This window comes from Platalea leucorodia, assembly GCF_965183815.1.
Source record: "Platalea leucorodia genome assembly, chromosome: Z".
Lineage (NCBI taxonomy): Eukaryota > Metazoa > Chordata > Aves > Pelecaniformes > Threskiornithidae > Platalea > Platalea leucorodia.
In genome coordinates this window covers 52836781-52853916 of record NC_138858.1, presented here as the reverse complement: position 1 = coordinate 52853916, position 17136 = coordinate 52836781, and the positions used below count along the sequence as shown (strand labels likewise).

Below are 17136 nucleotides of genomic sequence, written 5' to 3'. Positions count from 1 at the left end.
CTCGGAGTGTTCTGGGCTTTGTGTTTCACTGTGATACTGTAGCATTGCAAAGGTCAGATTTCATGTCACCCGTCTGTAGGGACTCCTTCCATTTAATAATGAGAAGTCAGCATGAAAAACACACCTTAAATGAACAAAGCATGTTTCTGCTGTGCGAAGAAAGGAGAGGTTTTTTGTGATTTCAGATACAACCTAGTATTATTTATTATCCACTCGCTCATCTATAAGTTAATATTTTTCGTAATTGACTTGAGGGTTCATGATATAATTGTTTCCTTTTTTCTCTGGTGCTTCCAGACATAGTAGATGGAGGTGAGCAGACAATCTGCAGCAAGTCATTTATTTGACAAATTAGCAAATCATTGTGCCCACAAAAGTTTGTGTAAAGCTTATGACTTCCTCAGATACAGTCTTTACTGAGTTTTTTCCCAAACTTTGATTTTTATCTTTTTAACTTACGGTTTTTTTTTTTTCTAACTCTGTAAATGGATCACAGGCGTTTTGTTCAAAGTACATAATACTCTGTGTCTGCAGTTCAGGTTGATTAGTTGTAGTTGATTGCAGCTTACCTGGTGCTTTTTCTACTTGCTGTTCAGATGAACATGACTTTTATGATTATTGCGGAGTAGGAAGTGGAAGTCTGTAGAGGATACAGACGTGGGCAGGAAGCGCTCCTGCTTTGCTTTGGAAGACCAAAGCCATTTCTTATTTGTGCAATTCATCTGTGTATTAAGCTTCTTCCGAGTTCTTTGAGAAGGCTTGTCTCATCCCTTGGGTCTCCCCGTTGTTGCCCTTTTCAGTGTGAAAGAGAGAGGTTTCCAGAGCCAGCACTCACCTAACTGAGCCAGGAGTTTGTTGGTGTTATTCTCTTCCCACAAGCTGCAGTGTGACTTACCATCAGCCACTCAGATACCTCTGGGAAATGACTACCACAAGCATGCAAAAATGATAAAAGTTACTTGAGTGAATTATGAAAAAATACTATTAGCATTATGCCATCTGCATACTGTTTTGTAAGACACTACTTTGTATTTGTGTGTATTTTGTTATGTTAATGGTCTTTGATGATGGTTCTGACTTTCAGGTAGTTTGAGGTATCTGTGTGTGTGTTTGGACACACTTTCTCAAACTCATATTTGGATCTGCTCAAAATGTGATTTCTTAAATTAATAAATACATTAAGCAAAGAATACCCACATTAGAAACATGTGAACAGTTGCAGACAGTTAGAGCTGTTCACAAGTTCCAGATGCACTCCTCAAAATACATCTTGTGAGTTTTCTAAAACTGAGACGAATCATCAGAGACCAAAAGTATGTTAATGAGTGAAGCCAGATTAAAATAGGCAGTTTTGAAAGACCATACTAAAAATCTAGCAACTTTTTATAACAGGTTATGAAAATTACCTAGCCAGTGTGATATAACTAACCTGGGATGTGACAAAGGCTTCAAGCATAGCACAAACCTTGACTGTGCTTGAACTCAGGTGTTGAACAGGAGACAATATTTTTGCCTTTAGTGAAATCTTATTTCATCTTGATATTTAGAAAGGAAAAAGATTTCACTAGAAAGAGACTTCATGAGTGATTATAGGTAAAATTGAGTATCTGTCCCTGGATGATGTCATCACAACAGCATGTGTAACAGACCAGTTTCAACATGTTGGTGATGTCTAGACACACAACATGACATAAACGGCATAGTTTGCTTTATACTCAGCGTCTGGAAAAATCCTCCTCCCACACTTCACATGTCAGAGCAATGCCCATAAGGAATCTGGTCTTTGTGTAGAGACATATATTTAGAATGATTAAAAAAAGGAGGGAATACTTTAGAAACAGGTTCTCAAATAGCTGTACTGTAATGTTACATTGCAGAGATAGGATTAGATTGTAGGATTAAGAAGGGAGGTTGTATGCATAATAGGTGGAGAAGCAGATGGAGGATTTGTGAAAATACAGGAAGGTACTGAAATGCAACAAGTTATGTTAGAATAGCTTAGATTTTTTCTGTTAGATTTGTTAAAGTAACCATCAGACTTACTAGTTTTTGGTGGTTACTATTACCTACCAAAACAAACAAAGAGAGGGATAAGCTGATTTTGCATCAGTCTAATGCTTATCTAACCCAAATGAAGGATTTAGTTGTTTAAAAACCATTGGGAGGGTAGTGTTAAAAAATAAATACATTTGAAGAAGCTTAAAAGTGTGAACTTGTGAATCTTTTTGCTTTTTCAACAGGAATAAATTGATGAATCCAAGGTGAACTTTCCCCAGTGTTTTTATGCCACCAAAATTATATAAATTTCCCAAAAAGATATTTTTCTTAGCTCTGTGAACAGAGCAGTTGTCTACACTTTCCCCAGGGAATTTCATCAGAGGGAATAGTTTATATAACTTTGCAGAAATAAATGAAGGGTGGAAGATTTTCCCCTTGCTGGATGACACAGTTGTACCATAACACTGGGGAACAGGAAACGTGCTGCAAGGGGAGGGGGGTCACTGGCCTGGTACAGTGCATGCTCCCTCAGGCAGTGAGGGAGCTCTGCGCTGCTGAAGTGGGCACAAGTGGTGGTGTTGTGTACCAAACGGCAGCCTAGCTAACATGCTACCCTTTACTTGAGTCTGAAGATACAGCTGCAGCTGAGCATTGGATCAATAATAAGATGCTATATGGTTTAGTTTTTTTAAGTATTTTTTTCTTTATTTTTGTACATGCCCGATGTATTATCTTTTGCTTCTTAGTTCCTAGTTATGAACGAAAGCGTAAGTTTGGTTATTGACTATTGCATTGTCCTGAGCTGTTATAAAACTCAAGAAATAATTAAAATTGGTTTTAATTAGGTTCCATTTTAATTTAGGGTTTCTGTTTTTAATTTAGGTTCTCTTGCCTAGGAGTATACTTAGATTTTTCATCCTAAACAAAAGTGACGTCATTTATAGGACTCCTGTTAGAAATCCTACCCTCTCTGTAATTTACACCAAGTGCTCCCTATACAGCAGCTTAATTCTGCTTAGAAAAGCAAGAGTTAAGGGTGATGTTTTTTTCCTGGCAATCTGACCATTCCATCACGTTCCAGGAGCCACATGACAGGATGGCAGAGAAACATCCGCCCACACAGAGGATGATGTCTGCCCCAAATGCTCTCGTCCCTTGACATTTTCACTGTATCTTATAAATAACTTTTCTTCATTTGGAGGGAGCGCAATAGCTAGACAGTGGAAAATAGTAAGAACCATTAAAACAGAACGCAGAAGAAAGACACAGAAAATATACTCCCCCAATAGGTAATGATAATTAATTCTCCTAATAATTTATACCAAAACTTGAAGTTAACTTCCATGTAAGAGCCACCTCTACTGCTTCTCTGAATGACCACAATCCAGCAAGCACCATGGTAACTGTTAATTTCATCCCTTAATCTTATCTGTTCTGCAAGCAGCTGTCAAAATAGAATTTTTCCAAATTGCCTAGAAGATTACAGAATTCATATTCTTGCAAACTGAGATTTCACATTAAAGCATTGTAATAAGGTCAAAGGTTTTTCTCCAGAGAGTTTGTTTATTACTGTATTACAGTAACGTGAGTGTTACTGATAACACATTACTGTTGTGCTTTCTTGGGTGCAGTTCTGCTGGACCTTTCTGTTTGTGAAGAAATGTCACGTCATACTGATAGGACATTTGTTATTTTTAAAATGAATTTCAAGGTTATGTGGTGCCAGGGATTATGAAATACCAGTAGTCTGCTATCTGTACCAAAACAATAGCATTGGTTTATGGAAAAGACAGATGCAGTAATATCAGCCTGCATTTTACCAGCATGCATAGTATTCATCCATATGCTACAGCAGATAGGGTGTTGGTGACTCTTTGCTGTGCTGGACACCTGCTGACACTAGTCAGATTGCCCATCACCAGATGTGTTGTTTCTGTGAGGAAGTGCTGTGTCTTTCCATGTGCTCCTGACAGTATTTCTAAGAGGCACATTTGTTGCTGGATTATAACAGGGAGGACTGTCATTGGACACCCGCCCCACTGATGCAAATAACCAGGTCCCCTGGGAAGCACGAACTAGAACTCTCCCTTGCTCCTTTGCTTTTAATGTGGACACATTTTTTCCCCTCCTACATAGAAGAAAACAGGCATTAAAGAATACTGTCATGGGTCTCCCTCACCTTAAGACTGAGAAGCGAGCTGTTGCAGTGCAGATCAAAGGGTACCCAAGCCGAGAACCTCTTGCAAGAGCGTGCGTTTCCCTCCACCTTGGCCAGTTTCCTGTGGGCTCCTGAAGCATGAGGTCCCATTGTGATGAATATTCAGTGTGCTGCAAAATAAAATCATATGTGGGCACTGTGTCATGATAAACGGTGTATTTACTTTCCGAACGTAGGGAGATGAATTCTTCAATAAGAGGGTTGGCATACCCTATGTCTGGACTTTACTGTGTCTGTATCTCTATTGCCTGTGCATTGCGGTGGGTCTTTATGTGGAAGAAATACCACTCTTTTAGAAGAAGAACTTTTAAATCAGTAGATTAAGTACATTTATTTTCTAACTATCAAGAAGGTAAGAAAAGTAGTATTCTCTTGTGGCTACCTAAAATGTGGTAGATGAAAAGAAGAACACCACTGGTGTGCATGACAGTATGTAGCAACAGTATGGCCTTCAGAAAGATACCGGGGATATCTCAAAAGTGATTCTTGCACTAAGATTTGCAGATACTTCTGTTTGCTTTCAAACTCTGATACAGCACTGTTTTTGTTTGACAAGCTTTTGTAGCTGGCTTCCTACCAAAACTTGCAGGCACAAACTCTCCTGCTGCTGCAGTGAAGAAGCAGCAGTCTGACCTTCTACAGAAAAATCTTTGATCCTTTCATTAGGTCCTTAATTTGATACACTTTTCTGTAGTCTTCTGGCTATCTTCAGCTAGGGAGCAAGGTACTTCTCTTCCCTTAAAGACAATGAGGGTACTTCTAAATAGTGCCTATGAAGTTTTTCACTACTTCCCTGTGTTGTTTCTTCCCTTTCTTTGGGCTGCTCATCCATCATTTGACAGAGAAGTAGGGAAGCGATTCTCACCATCAGAAGTCTCAGCTTCCTTGAACAGAAGTGATCTAGCATTTGTTTCTCTCAAATATGAAGGGTGAGGTCTTGGACCGTAATAGAAATGTATCATTAGCTTTAATGACACCAAGATTTCTCCAAGTTTTGAGGGCTTGATCCTTCTCTTGTTTAGGCTGTTGAATATCCAATTTAGCTCTCATATATGGGAAGTACACCAATATACAAATATGTTTTAATTCTGAGAGACTATACTGGAAAGTTCCATGTGTTGTGAAGATAAATTGTATAGGAAATACATGTTCTTTATGAAAAAAATAATTCTTTTAAAAGTTTGGATAAATTTTATCAGACTAATGAAAACATAATAAGCTGGAAAATAATGCTTAGTCCAATAATAAATTTGCCGGGGAAGACCATAAGAAATAATTGGTAGATTTTTTCCCCTTTGAGGGCTAAACCAAATTAGCTCTCCGTTGATCTGACTTGGATGGATCATTGAGTCTCAACTTAAAAATACAGCATAAGAAGTATGTAAACACTCTGCTAGCATGGGCAGAAACACTGGTATCCCTAAAGAATTATTTACTTCATTCATGCAATTACGAATGCTGGGAGAATGCTGATTTAGACGTGAGGCCCCCAGCATAAAGCACTGGGCATTAAATGCATGAGCATTTCTTCAGAGCAGCTTAGCTGAAGTTTATCATGACCATTCAGCTATTGCCTAGCAACTTGTGAAGGCCATCAAAGAGCTCTTTGTCCATAGCTCTAGCAAAAACATTTCCTCACAGATATCCTTATCAGTATCAAAAACAACATGAAAATTTATCAAAACCAATTTTATTGCATAAGAGATTAATACTTGTGTGAAATTGTGGCAATCATAAGCCAGTACACTGTTGATACTATTGTTGTAAAAGCTGAGTCTAATCTTGCTTTGTAAGTTCTAGTAAAAATGCTTCTTTTTCCTCACTAATTTCTAGCTTTTCTATAATAAAGCATAGCTTGCTTTGCTGAAATTTCATATAAAGCATCAGGGTCTGGAAAATTCTTTTTTTTATTTTTTAATGCTTTTAATATTTCTCACTTATTCTTTCTCAAAAATACACATATTTGATTTTTACAGCTATAGGAAGTGAAACTCAGTTTCTCATTTTTAAGTGCCTTGTGAACTTATCTAAATAACAGTGAGTGAGATTTAAACTATTTTTATAAGTAGAAACACAATAAATCACTAAATGAATTAGTATTTCTACTCTGCTACATTCATTCTTGACACTCACATACAGGAGTGAAATTGATTTTGCTTATGGTCAGTAGTGAATATAATACAATTCCTTTTATAGTGAAACAGAAGTCATATTCAGCACTCTTTCAGTATGTTACATTGTCAGAATTATTATTCAGTGACATTTAGGGTACACTGTTTCTTTGCTAAGTAGAGGGATATCATTCTTCACCTGACTACCTCCTCATAAGGGGTGAAAGTGGGAAAGAAAAGGTAATTTTTTCAGTTTCCCTAATGGATAATTTTCCTTGATGTGTACTGGAGGAACTTTCTCCTTTTTCGTTTTTAATGGTAGTTGGCTTTTTTAAGTATCATGGCTCTATGCAGCATGGGGCCCATTGTCTTCTCTATCCCAGTGTGCCCAGTATCACCCTTTGACACCATGCTGTCATAAAGCATCCTCTGTGCACAGATCAAGACGATATAATTGAGCCTGGTGTTATTGTGTGTCACTGGTCTACATAATCTCAGATAATGCACTATGGTAACTCTTGGCAACCACTGACTTGTTAATAGTGACCATTGTATACTGAACACCACTGAAACCCACTAAGACTCCGGGAAAAATGTCTTTTCTCTAGCAGGGTTCACTGAGTGAAGCTATGTATGATATGACAGATAACACTCATGTGAACAGAATGCCACGCTCAATTCTGAAATCCTTTGCATGTGTCTGCTTGCGCTTTCACAGACTTATAAACGCAAGTTCTCAAAGTTGTGAACCTCAAGCAGAGCAATCTCACGCATCTGAAATAAGTGGTCTTGTTCCTAAAAAAAATGCTATGATCTCATCCTGCTCATATGCATCAGCATCTCTCAAAATCTAACCACTATCTTTTATCTATTTAGACACAAACAGGGAGTTAATGAAAAAGTTGACACAGGCTACTGAGAAGGAAGTCTACACTGCCTCTCAAATGTAGATGAAGATAGGAGAATGACATTGCCTATGCAGGCAAAAATGAAAAAGTAATGATACAAGAAGCCTTTTGGGCTTTGACAATAAATTCGGTTTAGGTCAGTATTAACCAATGATCATTGTACAATTAGGGCTTTTAGGTGGCCTGTGTACTGTCTGCTGCTGGTTAGCATCTGGGTTCTAAAAGGCAAGTGTTTTCTCTCTTGCTAGTGTTAGTTGGTGCAATCTGTTGAACCACATATTTGATTATTCAATCTGTTGATTGTCTTGCAGAGAAACAAACAATTTGAGAGTCTGGAGTTTCACCTTTCCTCTAATTAGAAAGTTAGTCTTTGGATATAGGCAGGTCTACAAGGCACATGCTGTGGGGTTTGAGGAATCACCTCTGAGTCCGGTCTGTCAGTAAACAGTGTAATTATTTTTCAGTATGGTTACGAACAGTAGTTTTTGCTCTTCAAAGTTAAAGATTTTTTTCTTGTCACGTGTGAAACTGTTTGCTTTTTTAGGACTCTGGCAGCCAGTGAACCTGTGGCGTATTTTGCTGGAAATACTTACAAAGCAAGACATGCTTGTGGTTGGATTCAGTCCACTTTCCCCTTAGGCTTCATTCAGTAGAGGCGCTACAATAATGCTTAATTGTTAATGCAAAGTACTGTAGACACAATATGGTCTGAGTTCCACAGTGGTGCCTGCTGGCATCTAACATGCAGCATGCTTTTTAGAAGCAGATAGTGGAAAAAACAAACAGGAAAGTTATATTTAATGTTGGTGCATTGCAAAGAAAAAAACGATCCTATGATTGGATGATTATAATTAGTGGTTTGTGTTATGATTTATGTATAGGGGTTCAGGCTGTGGCCATTTTATAATCAATTTTATGCCAAAAATGGTTAGACAAAGCACTGACTGACCAGCATCCTTAACACTGTTGCAGCTAAGCGTTTTGGAATGCTTACATGGTGTGTTTGGAAACCCTTTGTGTGTGCTATACTTTTCCATTTGGTATGAGGCTTAGCAGTAATCAGCTCACCACTAATTAGAAATCATTCTGTGTCCTGCACCCCATTATTACACAAAATTATGTCAGACCTTAAGAATTTTTACATTCAGAAGGAAAGATTTCTGCAATACCTTTTGTCATGCGTTTCCCTAACATAAAATTTGAAAATAAGCTTTTGCTGTTTTGAAACAGCCATTGTGGAGGAAGCAAAAGCCATTATTTTGCTGCATTTGAATTACTTTCTACTTTTGATTCTCTTTATTGATACCAGTGGTGAAAGTGGAATAAAAGGAATAAAAGACCATTTTAAATTTTTATATGTATAAAGGTCTTGGAAAATTATGGAACTCTTTATACTCTTGAGAGGTTTGCATTCATCTTTGTAGATCTTAAAGTATCAGCGGGCAGGAAGCCTGGAGGTAGCATCCCATGGAGCTCTTATGTTCCGTGTAAATCCGCAGAAGTGTTTTCCTGTTACAGAACTCGGGATCAGCCATTATGTACATCTCATCAAAACTGGAATGCGAAAGAAATTCACTGTTCTGGAGCAAGGCAGGAGCAGAGATGCAAGTTTACCCTGTTCTTGTTCTATGTTAGTGATATTTTCATAAACAGGTTTTGTGAGCGGTGTTTTAAAAATGAGTCCTCTGAGGACCAAAGGTTTAAACTAACTATGCATAAGAGTTCTTTACAAATGCTGACCGTTTTATTTGTGGTTGCAGGCATTCACTGTGACAGTGTGTGTGCTGAGGGACAGTGGGGTCCAAATTGCTCGTTGTCTTGTTACTGCAAAAATGGAGCATCCTGCTCTCCAGATGATGGAATCTGTGAGTGTGCACCAGGATACAGAGGCACCACTTGTCAGAGAAGTAAGGACAAAATAAATGCTTTAAAATCTCTGTTTCTCCCTCACTTGGAATACATATGACATCATTTTGATATATATTATATCATTTTGTCAAAATGTATGAATATACAGAAATAGGAGTTATCTAAAATTAACAAATGTTTCCAACTAGTAGTGCTCTTCTTGTTATGGTACAACTTTACTTTTATTCACTGTCTGTGCCGTGACGTCATTATGCATATGACTTTCTAAGAAATGAATTTAGTAGGGGATTCCATTCTGAAGGCAAGCATTTCCAAATGTGATTGATGAATATTAATTTTGTAATACATATTCTGATAGGTAAATAAAACATGCATGAGTTTCAGAAGCTAGAAACCTTAGCTTCCTGTTGAGTCTGGCAGGAATCATTGGCTTAATTATGGCTTTTTTTTAACACTTATTTTGAAGCAGCAAAGAATGGCCAGTAAGATCAGGCCTCACAGTAAGTAGAGGATATCATGGGTACCCATAGTTGCATTTGAAAAATTTGTGTCTATAAAATTTAAATGTTACAAAAAGAGAGATACAGATGAACTGAGGCAAATCATACCAGAAAGAGGGAGGCAAAAATAAGATGATGTGTAAAATATCTACCCTCCCAAGAAGATTTGACACAGTTTGCCAGCAGTCTAGCTGTCTTCAGTTTGAATTGTTGAAGCTGTGAGGGAAAGGTGTTCGGAGAAGAGTGCAGTGAGTCCTCTGCACTTGGAGGGTTTTCAGAGGAGGTCTCCCAGAAAAAGGGTCAAGAAGCAGGTGGACTAAGGCCAAGCGGAGATGCTACTAGGTCCTCCAAAAGAGGCTTAAAAGGCAGGAGACGACATGAAATGATTACTAGAAGGCACAAGGAGGACCAGAGGAGGATGAAGTCCTAACAGTCTAGGAATGGCAGGATTTCAAGCTGAAGAATGTGATTGCCTATGGTACTACAAAATCCCACATCAGTGCGGCATTAGTATTCCTTAAGCATTTGTAACTAAGTGCAGTAATTATTCTCACTATCTAATCTCTAAAGGCCTTGCAGTTAATCAGTTAATCCAAAAGTAGACTAAGTGTAATGCTACATGTAAAAATGTTCCTGGTGTTTTGGAACTGTGCCTATAACCTGGACAAGAGGCTTCCAGTCCGGTGGCTCTCAGAGTCCCTCTCTGATGCACAGTCTGGAGGCTGGGAAGACAAAGGTCATATGAATAATTTGGATCCCAGTCAGAAAAGTGCCTTTTCAGTAAACAGGAAGAGCTTTTGGCACTGTTTCACTTGGAAAAGTTAATCTCTCTAGAGAGATCTGGCCACATAACTTGTATCAAGTGTATCATTAAAAGGCTGAATCTTGAATAAAATTAAAATATTGAAAAGATTCTGAGTTCGTTTTCATCAGTGCTAATTGCTGCTGTGCAACAGGTATTTCTCTTGATGCATTACTTAATATTTATCAGGAAATAAACACCAAAATGGATTAGAGTAATAAAGAAGGAGATTTTATGTGACAGCCTTCCTAGCCCCCCCTTTTTTTTTCTATTTTGTAAGAAACTAGTGCGTTTAGCATAAGAATTAAGTGAACGACTTTGTATTTCTGGTCTCAGGTTCTCTAAAAGTTAGGTGATGCGTAGCTGCCTGTACCATGTAATGAATACAGTGAGTACCTAAATGAAAGGATGACTGGAAAACATCTGTACGTTTTTCTCAGTGAAGTAATGGTTATTTGTATTCCAAGTTAGGAAACACATGAGAAGTCAAGGTCTAAGATGTCCCTGCTCATCTACAGATAACACTATCTACTCTGCTTTTTTAAATTAGTTTTCTTCAAATATGCTTTAAAAGATGTTCATGTTGTAGAGGACATACAATGTGTAGCCTAATATGTATAATATATGAAGTATATATGCATTTCAAACATAACCGAAGTACAGTGTGGCCTGACAAGTAATAGAATGTCAGCTAAGTCATTACTAACTTGAATATAGTAAATCCTTGAGGAAGACGAGCAAATCTTTTGTGAGTGCAAAGCATTGAACTGTATGAATAATAACAACCACCATGGCAACTCTGGTATATTTAGAAAGCAGAGCTAATTCAAAGTCAGGAACAAGTGCTCTGAAGTAGTTCACGGCTGTATAGAAAGTGCAGGAAGCAATGACACTTTGTTCTTTCTGTTTCCAGTTTGTTCCCCTGGGTTTTACGGGCACCGCTGCAGCCAGACATGCCCCCAGTGTGTACACAGCAGTGGTCCCTGCCACCATATTACTGGCTTATGTGACTGCTTACCTGGATTTACAGGAGCCCTCTGTAATGAAGGTACAAGTTATAATAAAGACTTTATGGGATGCAGAGACTAAGCACTGTAATAGTTTTCATTCCATCACTTGGAAACTATAAAACCAAAAATAGCTTCTCTTGTAGTATGTGCAGTTTATAAATTAAGGAATCTTAAGCAGGTTTAAGCTGTTTGAACATTTGATCCTTAAGTATGAAACCCACTGTATTATTCTTTGCATAATGAGTATGTATAATGGGCTTACTAGAATTTATAATGCCTTACTTTAACGTTATACTAAGCAATAAATTTCTTGATCCAAAGATCAGTTGCTTTCTCTTGAAATAAAGAAAATAAATACAATCTTGTTCTGATTACTAAGGAGTTCTAATTCTGACAACTTGTTCTCAGTATGTCCCAGTGGCAGATTTGGCAAGAATTGCATTGGAATATGCACCTGCACCAATAATGGAACGTGTAATCCTATTGATAGATCCTGTCAGTGTTACCCTGGCTGGATTGGTAGTGACTGCTCTCAGCGTAAGTACGACCTTTTTTCCCTTTATTTTTAAAACAGTTAATCAGGGTCCAGCTATTTAAATTCTCTACTTTTTGGTAAAGAAACACTGCCTAAGTCAGAAATGAGGACTTCGTAGTATATAATGAAGAGATCCTAAACTTCTCTGCATTTCATCGGCACTATCAGAAATACATTTGCACTATGATTTTTCTAATAAGTGGGCTGGAGCATACGACAGGAAGGATTAATTTTCAGTCTTCCACTGCCCAAAGAAGAGCTGTAGAGAAGCTACATCAGACTTGCTTCAGAAGTGCACTGTGAAAAGACAAGAGTCAATGCTCACAGGTTGCAGCAAGGGTGACTTTTACTAGATACAAGAAAAAATTTCCTTGCTGTGAGAGTGGTCAAGCACAGCAACTGTCCAGAGAGGCTCTGAAGTCTCCAGCCTGGAAGAGGTTGTGAAATTATCATCGTTGAAGATCCTTTGAGTAGGATGTTGGACTAGGTGATGCTAGAGGTCTCTTCAAACATGAAAAAGGCTGTGACTTAATGAATCTTGCATTGCAGAGAGGGTTCTTGACCTGTTGTTTGCTTGTCTGTAATTAGTCTTATCACAGTAGTGTTGTGAACATCCCAGGGCTTGTATCCTCAGGACAGTCTTATGAATAATAGAGGTATTATTTTACAAATAAGGAGCTGAGGCACTGAATTACAGGGTGTTTTTTCTTATTACAGTTGCATAGAGAGCTATTGGCAAGGCTCAGAACAAAGCCAAGATTTTCTCAGATAGAAGTTAGTGCTCTGGCTGCAAGACCATCCTTATTCTTGTTAAGCATTTGAACGTTTCGTAAAGAAATTTTTCACTATAACTCTTTTTTTAAGTGCTTATAACTTTTTGATGGATTTTTCTCTTTCTTCCTTTTATGAATGTTTCACAGATACACATTTTAGTGTCATTCTACCTCACTCAATGAGTATTGTCTTGGTATGCTAAACTCAGTAAAGACTTTGTTATTGACTTAAAAAAGGAGACAGGCTCGGCCCTGATTTTATTATGTTTCATAGAGTTATTTTATTAAATAATTAGGCATTCTCCAGATGCCTTGCTGAGTCTATGCAAATTACTAATGACAGGGAAGAAATGTCTGAAGCGAAATTCTCATAAGAAGCATATCCAATTCCATAAGGTACCAAAATCCACACAGTCTGAAATGTATGCATGCCAAAATTTCAGTCAACCCATTTTCATGAATAAAAGAAGCTGTACCATACCCTGATATGTTAAAATTCAAAAGACATTGTGCTGGGGTTTCCAGGGAGGTGCATTTCCTAATAACATGCCTCATTGGTTTATATCATTTACGGTGTGACTGGTCCAGGTTAGCTGGCTCTGTATCATTGCGACGTAACATCTGGTCAATTTGGAAAAAAAAAACTTTGCTGGCTAAATTCTATGAAGTGATTAGCATGCACAACTCAATATGATACCAAAATAAATCTTGGGCCTGTTGCTGTGGAAGCCAGTAGCAACAAAGGTCCCTGTTTTTATGGTAAAATAAGTAGGTAGTTGGGAGAGTAGCAGAATAGGGGTATTTAGGAGGAGGAGGGACTTACTCACTGAATCAATAACAAGAAAATGGTGCCAGCAATATGAATGGAAGCATCTATTGAGGCTGTGCTCATGGACCGTAACAGAGGAAGTTTATTTGCTTTGTATAAAGGCCTTTCGTTCACATGGAAGATAATGATTCCATTAATTTCTTTTGGAACTAGCGACCTTTTTGAAACTTCTAACCTTTCGTCTGTATGTGATTTACATTCCTTCTTAGTTGACCACTAATTTCAAACAAAAAACAATAATAAAAATCATTATAAGGCACAACTGAAGTGGAAACAACAAAAACCAAACTTAGTACTTTTTTTTCAATACAACATAGTGTATTTCTTAATGAAGTGAAATTTGGCCAAAGATAACACTTTGCAAACATAAGGCCCACAAATAGATGAGTCATTATGCAAACATTTAAAGGGTTCAAGAGTTTTTATTGCTCTCAGGTCTCTGGACAACCAAATCAGTACACAACAATAAGGAGTTTTCAGCCTTTTTAAACTTACACAGGAATAAAGCTAAGGCTTCTGTGTCTGACCTGTTTCTTCTCTCCTGTGAAATACTCATGTTGTACTTCCACAAAACTATTTTTAAATTATGCATCTCTTTACTAAAGAAACAAATAAAAACCTCAATATGTGAAGCCTAATCAACAGAAAGGGGCTATTCTTAGAGTACCCTCTGCACTTAGTGATGTTCTGACATGAAGAAAATTATCTTTTGCTGTGTCTAAATAGTAATTAGCATTTGGGAACCACTTCACTGTTCTAATGGCAGCACGTAGTATCAAATTCATTCACCATGACATTTTCAAAGCAGTCAGTAGAATTCTGTCTCGTAACGTGTCGATGTGATTGTGAGTGAAAAAAAATCTGCACTTTATAGATAATTACTTGTTTTTTACAAATATTATATTGATTAATGGACCCACAGAAGCAGCTGAGTTAACTTGATTAATGTACAGTCCTGATTATAGGCACCACGTTTAGGCAATTATGTAGAATCTAACAGTGGAAATACAAGAAGTAACCTTAGTATTGGGTCTAAAGCTATACGCTGTAAGATGTGCTTCAACCTCCTCTGTTTGTTCCCCTTCACTTTTGAGGCTTAAAAGGCTTACCCTCTTGATTGTGCTCAATTGAACTGTTTGCAGATTAAAAAATAAATTAAGAATGGAAGCTTACATGGCTTTCTTTATGAGAAAGCTGGTATGAGTGGCCTAGTTACTGAGTATCAAGCATGTATCACTGGTTTCTTTCACACACTTAATTTTTTTCAGCACTTTTTATCCAGAGTAAAATGGTTCCTTAGTTAAAAAAAAAAAATCTGTAGCTATTTGCCTAGAATGGAGCAGCCCAAAAAATATATTTAAAAGAAAAACAAAAAACCCCAAATGAAGCAGTGCTCATATGTGAATGTAAGAAGTATTCATGGGTATCAAGGATCTTTGTCATTTGAGATTAATTAATTGCTCTGGGTTGTTTTAGCTTGCCCACCTTCCCATTGGGGACCAAATTGCATCCACACATGCAACTGCCATAATGGAGCTTACTGCAGTGCCTACGATGGTGAGTGCAAATGTACCCCAGGATGGACTGGCCTTTACTGTACACAGAGTAAGTGACTTTTGTTATTCATACAATCATTTCATACACTTATTCATACAATTCAATCTACAAATCAGTGACAAATTTTCCTTCACTATTTTCACACTTTATTCATTGATTTCTTGCCATGCTGCTGAACATTTTTTGATCCAGAAGATGCAACACATAACCTCCATGGTTGCAGGGTAGGGTCCTGTATAAGCATTGGCAGAGTGCTGGCCACTACATTTGGGCTCCTCTTTAGCCTCCCTTCAGAGGAAGACAACTTTTGGCCAGAGCCAGGCATCCCTGTGGAAGTCTGTCATGTGCACGTGCAGAATGAATGACTCTGACATTCAGATGCTACCACTGCAGATGTGCGGTTATGGCTGCAGTCCGTAGCATGGATGATGTCAGCTCTGCAGGCACTCCCCACATCTAATTCCTTCCCTCTCTGAAACCTGACCAAGAAGTACTCTAGCAGCAGGGACCCAACAGCCAAGATTGTAAGATAACATAAAGCTCACCAAAGCCATGAGAATAGCTTCTATCTTAGCTGTGGCTGTGGTCTACTGAGGCACAGTCCCAGTTGTCACCACAAAGTGATCATGCAGTACATCTCATATCTGTAATTGCTACCTCCTGGGGGCAATAGCAACAACAGCTCTAGCTCAGCATCTGTAATTCAAATATTTTTGTAGAAGCTATTTTATTTGCAACTTAGAAACTTAACTTCACTACACTGTAATGTTATAATTTGTCTTGGAATTTTCTTCATGTAATTAATACATTAATACTGATTTTTTTTTTTTCCAAGAGCTTTTCATTAAAATAAAAATACAAGCAGTGCAGTGACTGAGTGTAGGTATATGGTGCTCATTATATGCTGGGTAAGAGTTCATACAACATATGAGACATAAACATTTGTTAGAGATAGATATTGATAAAGTTGGCTTCTTAACTTTATCATATTACAGCTTCAGTTTGGTTTATCTTCAATCCAGGCACCCCCACTGTCTGTAATCTGGGCACAACCATTATCTTTGAACTCAAGAAAAATAAGACTGCTAACTGTGTTTTGCATTCAGTGTTTAAATACACGTTTTTCATAAAATCAGAACTCTCCTTTTTCAACTGAATAATGTCATAGTGGCAGGAAATAACAGATATATTATAGGGCCATATGGATGCAGCTCTGGAAGACATTCACTATACTGGTTCAGCTGTCAGCTATCATGGTTATTTTGCTTCCTGCTGGTGAATAATGATCTATTTGCGGTGATATGTCTTCTTCATACTGAAATGGTATCTTTGTGAGGAGCTGAGACACAATATGTTATTACTGTAATTTTTTTATGCTTCAGCATCAGCTGTGCAGAAAATGTGTCCAAAGGTTCATTCCCCACTGAACAGACTCCCTGCTCTCGTTCACAAACTGCCCTCTTTCTGCTCCTTCAAATATCTTCTTAAACCCATTTCTTCGAGGAGCCCTTCTTGCTGCCTTCTTCTGAACATCTGCTGTCCTCACAATTTCCCAGCCTCATTTTTATGTAGTTTTTGCCTAATGTGTATTTTAAACCACTTAAAATAGCGTAGGTCTTGATCTATTGTGTTTATAGAATGCCATGTTGAGTAGCAGGGCTACAGAAATGACTCCTCCATAACAGACTTAACCAGAATATTTGCATTTTATTTCTAGAGCGGTTGTGTCACTCCTTTCACCCCCTCCTTGTATTGCAGGATGTCCCCTAGGGTTTTATGGGAAGGACTGTGCATTGATATGCCAATGTCAGAACGGAGCTGACTGCGACCACATCAGTGGGCACTGCACCTGCCGCACGGGGTTCATGGGGAAGCACTGTGAGCAGAGTGAGTAGGGACAGGAATTGTTCATGCCTGATATAGCAAATACTAACCCCTGAGCTGACTCCCTGTTGTTTTGGCCATTGTTGGGATACAACCTCTTGGCTTCAGTAGGAATTTTGGTGGGGAAAGAGCTTCAGGAGTT

The 17136-nt window shown here is 38.0% G+C and overlaps 1 protein-coding gene across 1 annotated transcript in view; it reads left to right on the top strand.

Moving 5' to 3' along the window:
* MEGF10 (multiple EGF like domains 10) overlaps positions 1-17136 on the top strand; it is a gene marked incomplete at both ends in the record, with an annotated part of 75573 nt that overhangs the window by 49723 nt on the left and 8714 nt on the right. Inside the window, 5 exons of the mRNA XM_082335782.1 lie at positions 8996-9142; positions 11320-11454; positions 11825-11953; positions 15030-15158; positions 16869-16997. Of these exons, the coding sequence (XP_082191908.1) occupies positions 8996-9142; positions 11320-11454; positions 11825-11953; positions 15030-15158; positions 16869-16997 (669 nt within the window). The remainder of the gene's footprint in view (positions 1-8995; positions 9143-11319; positions 11455-11824; positions 11954-15029; positions 15159-16868; positions 16998-17136) is intronic.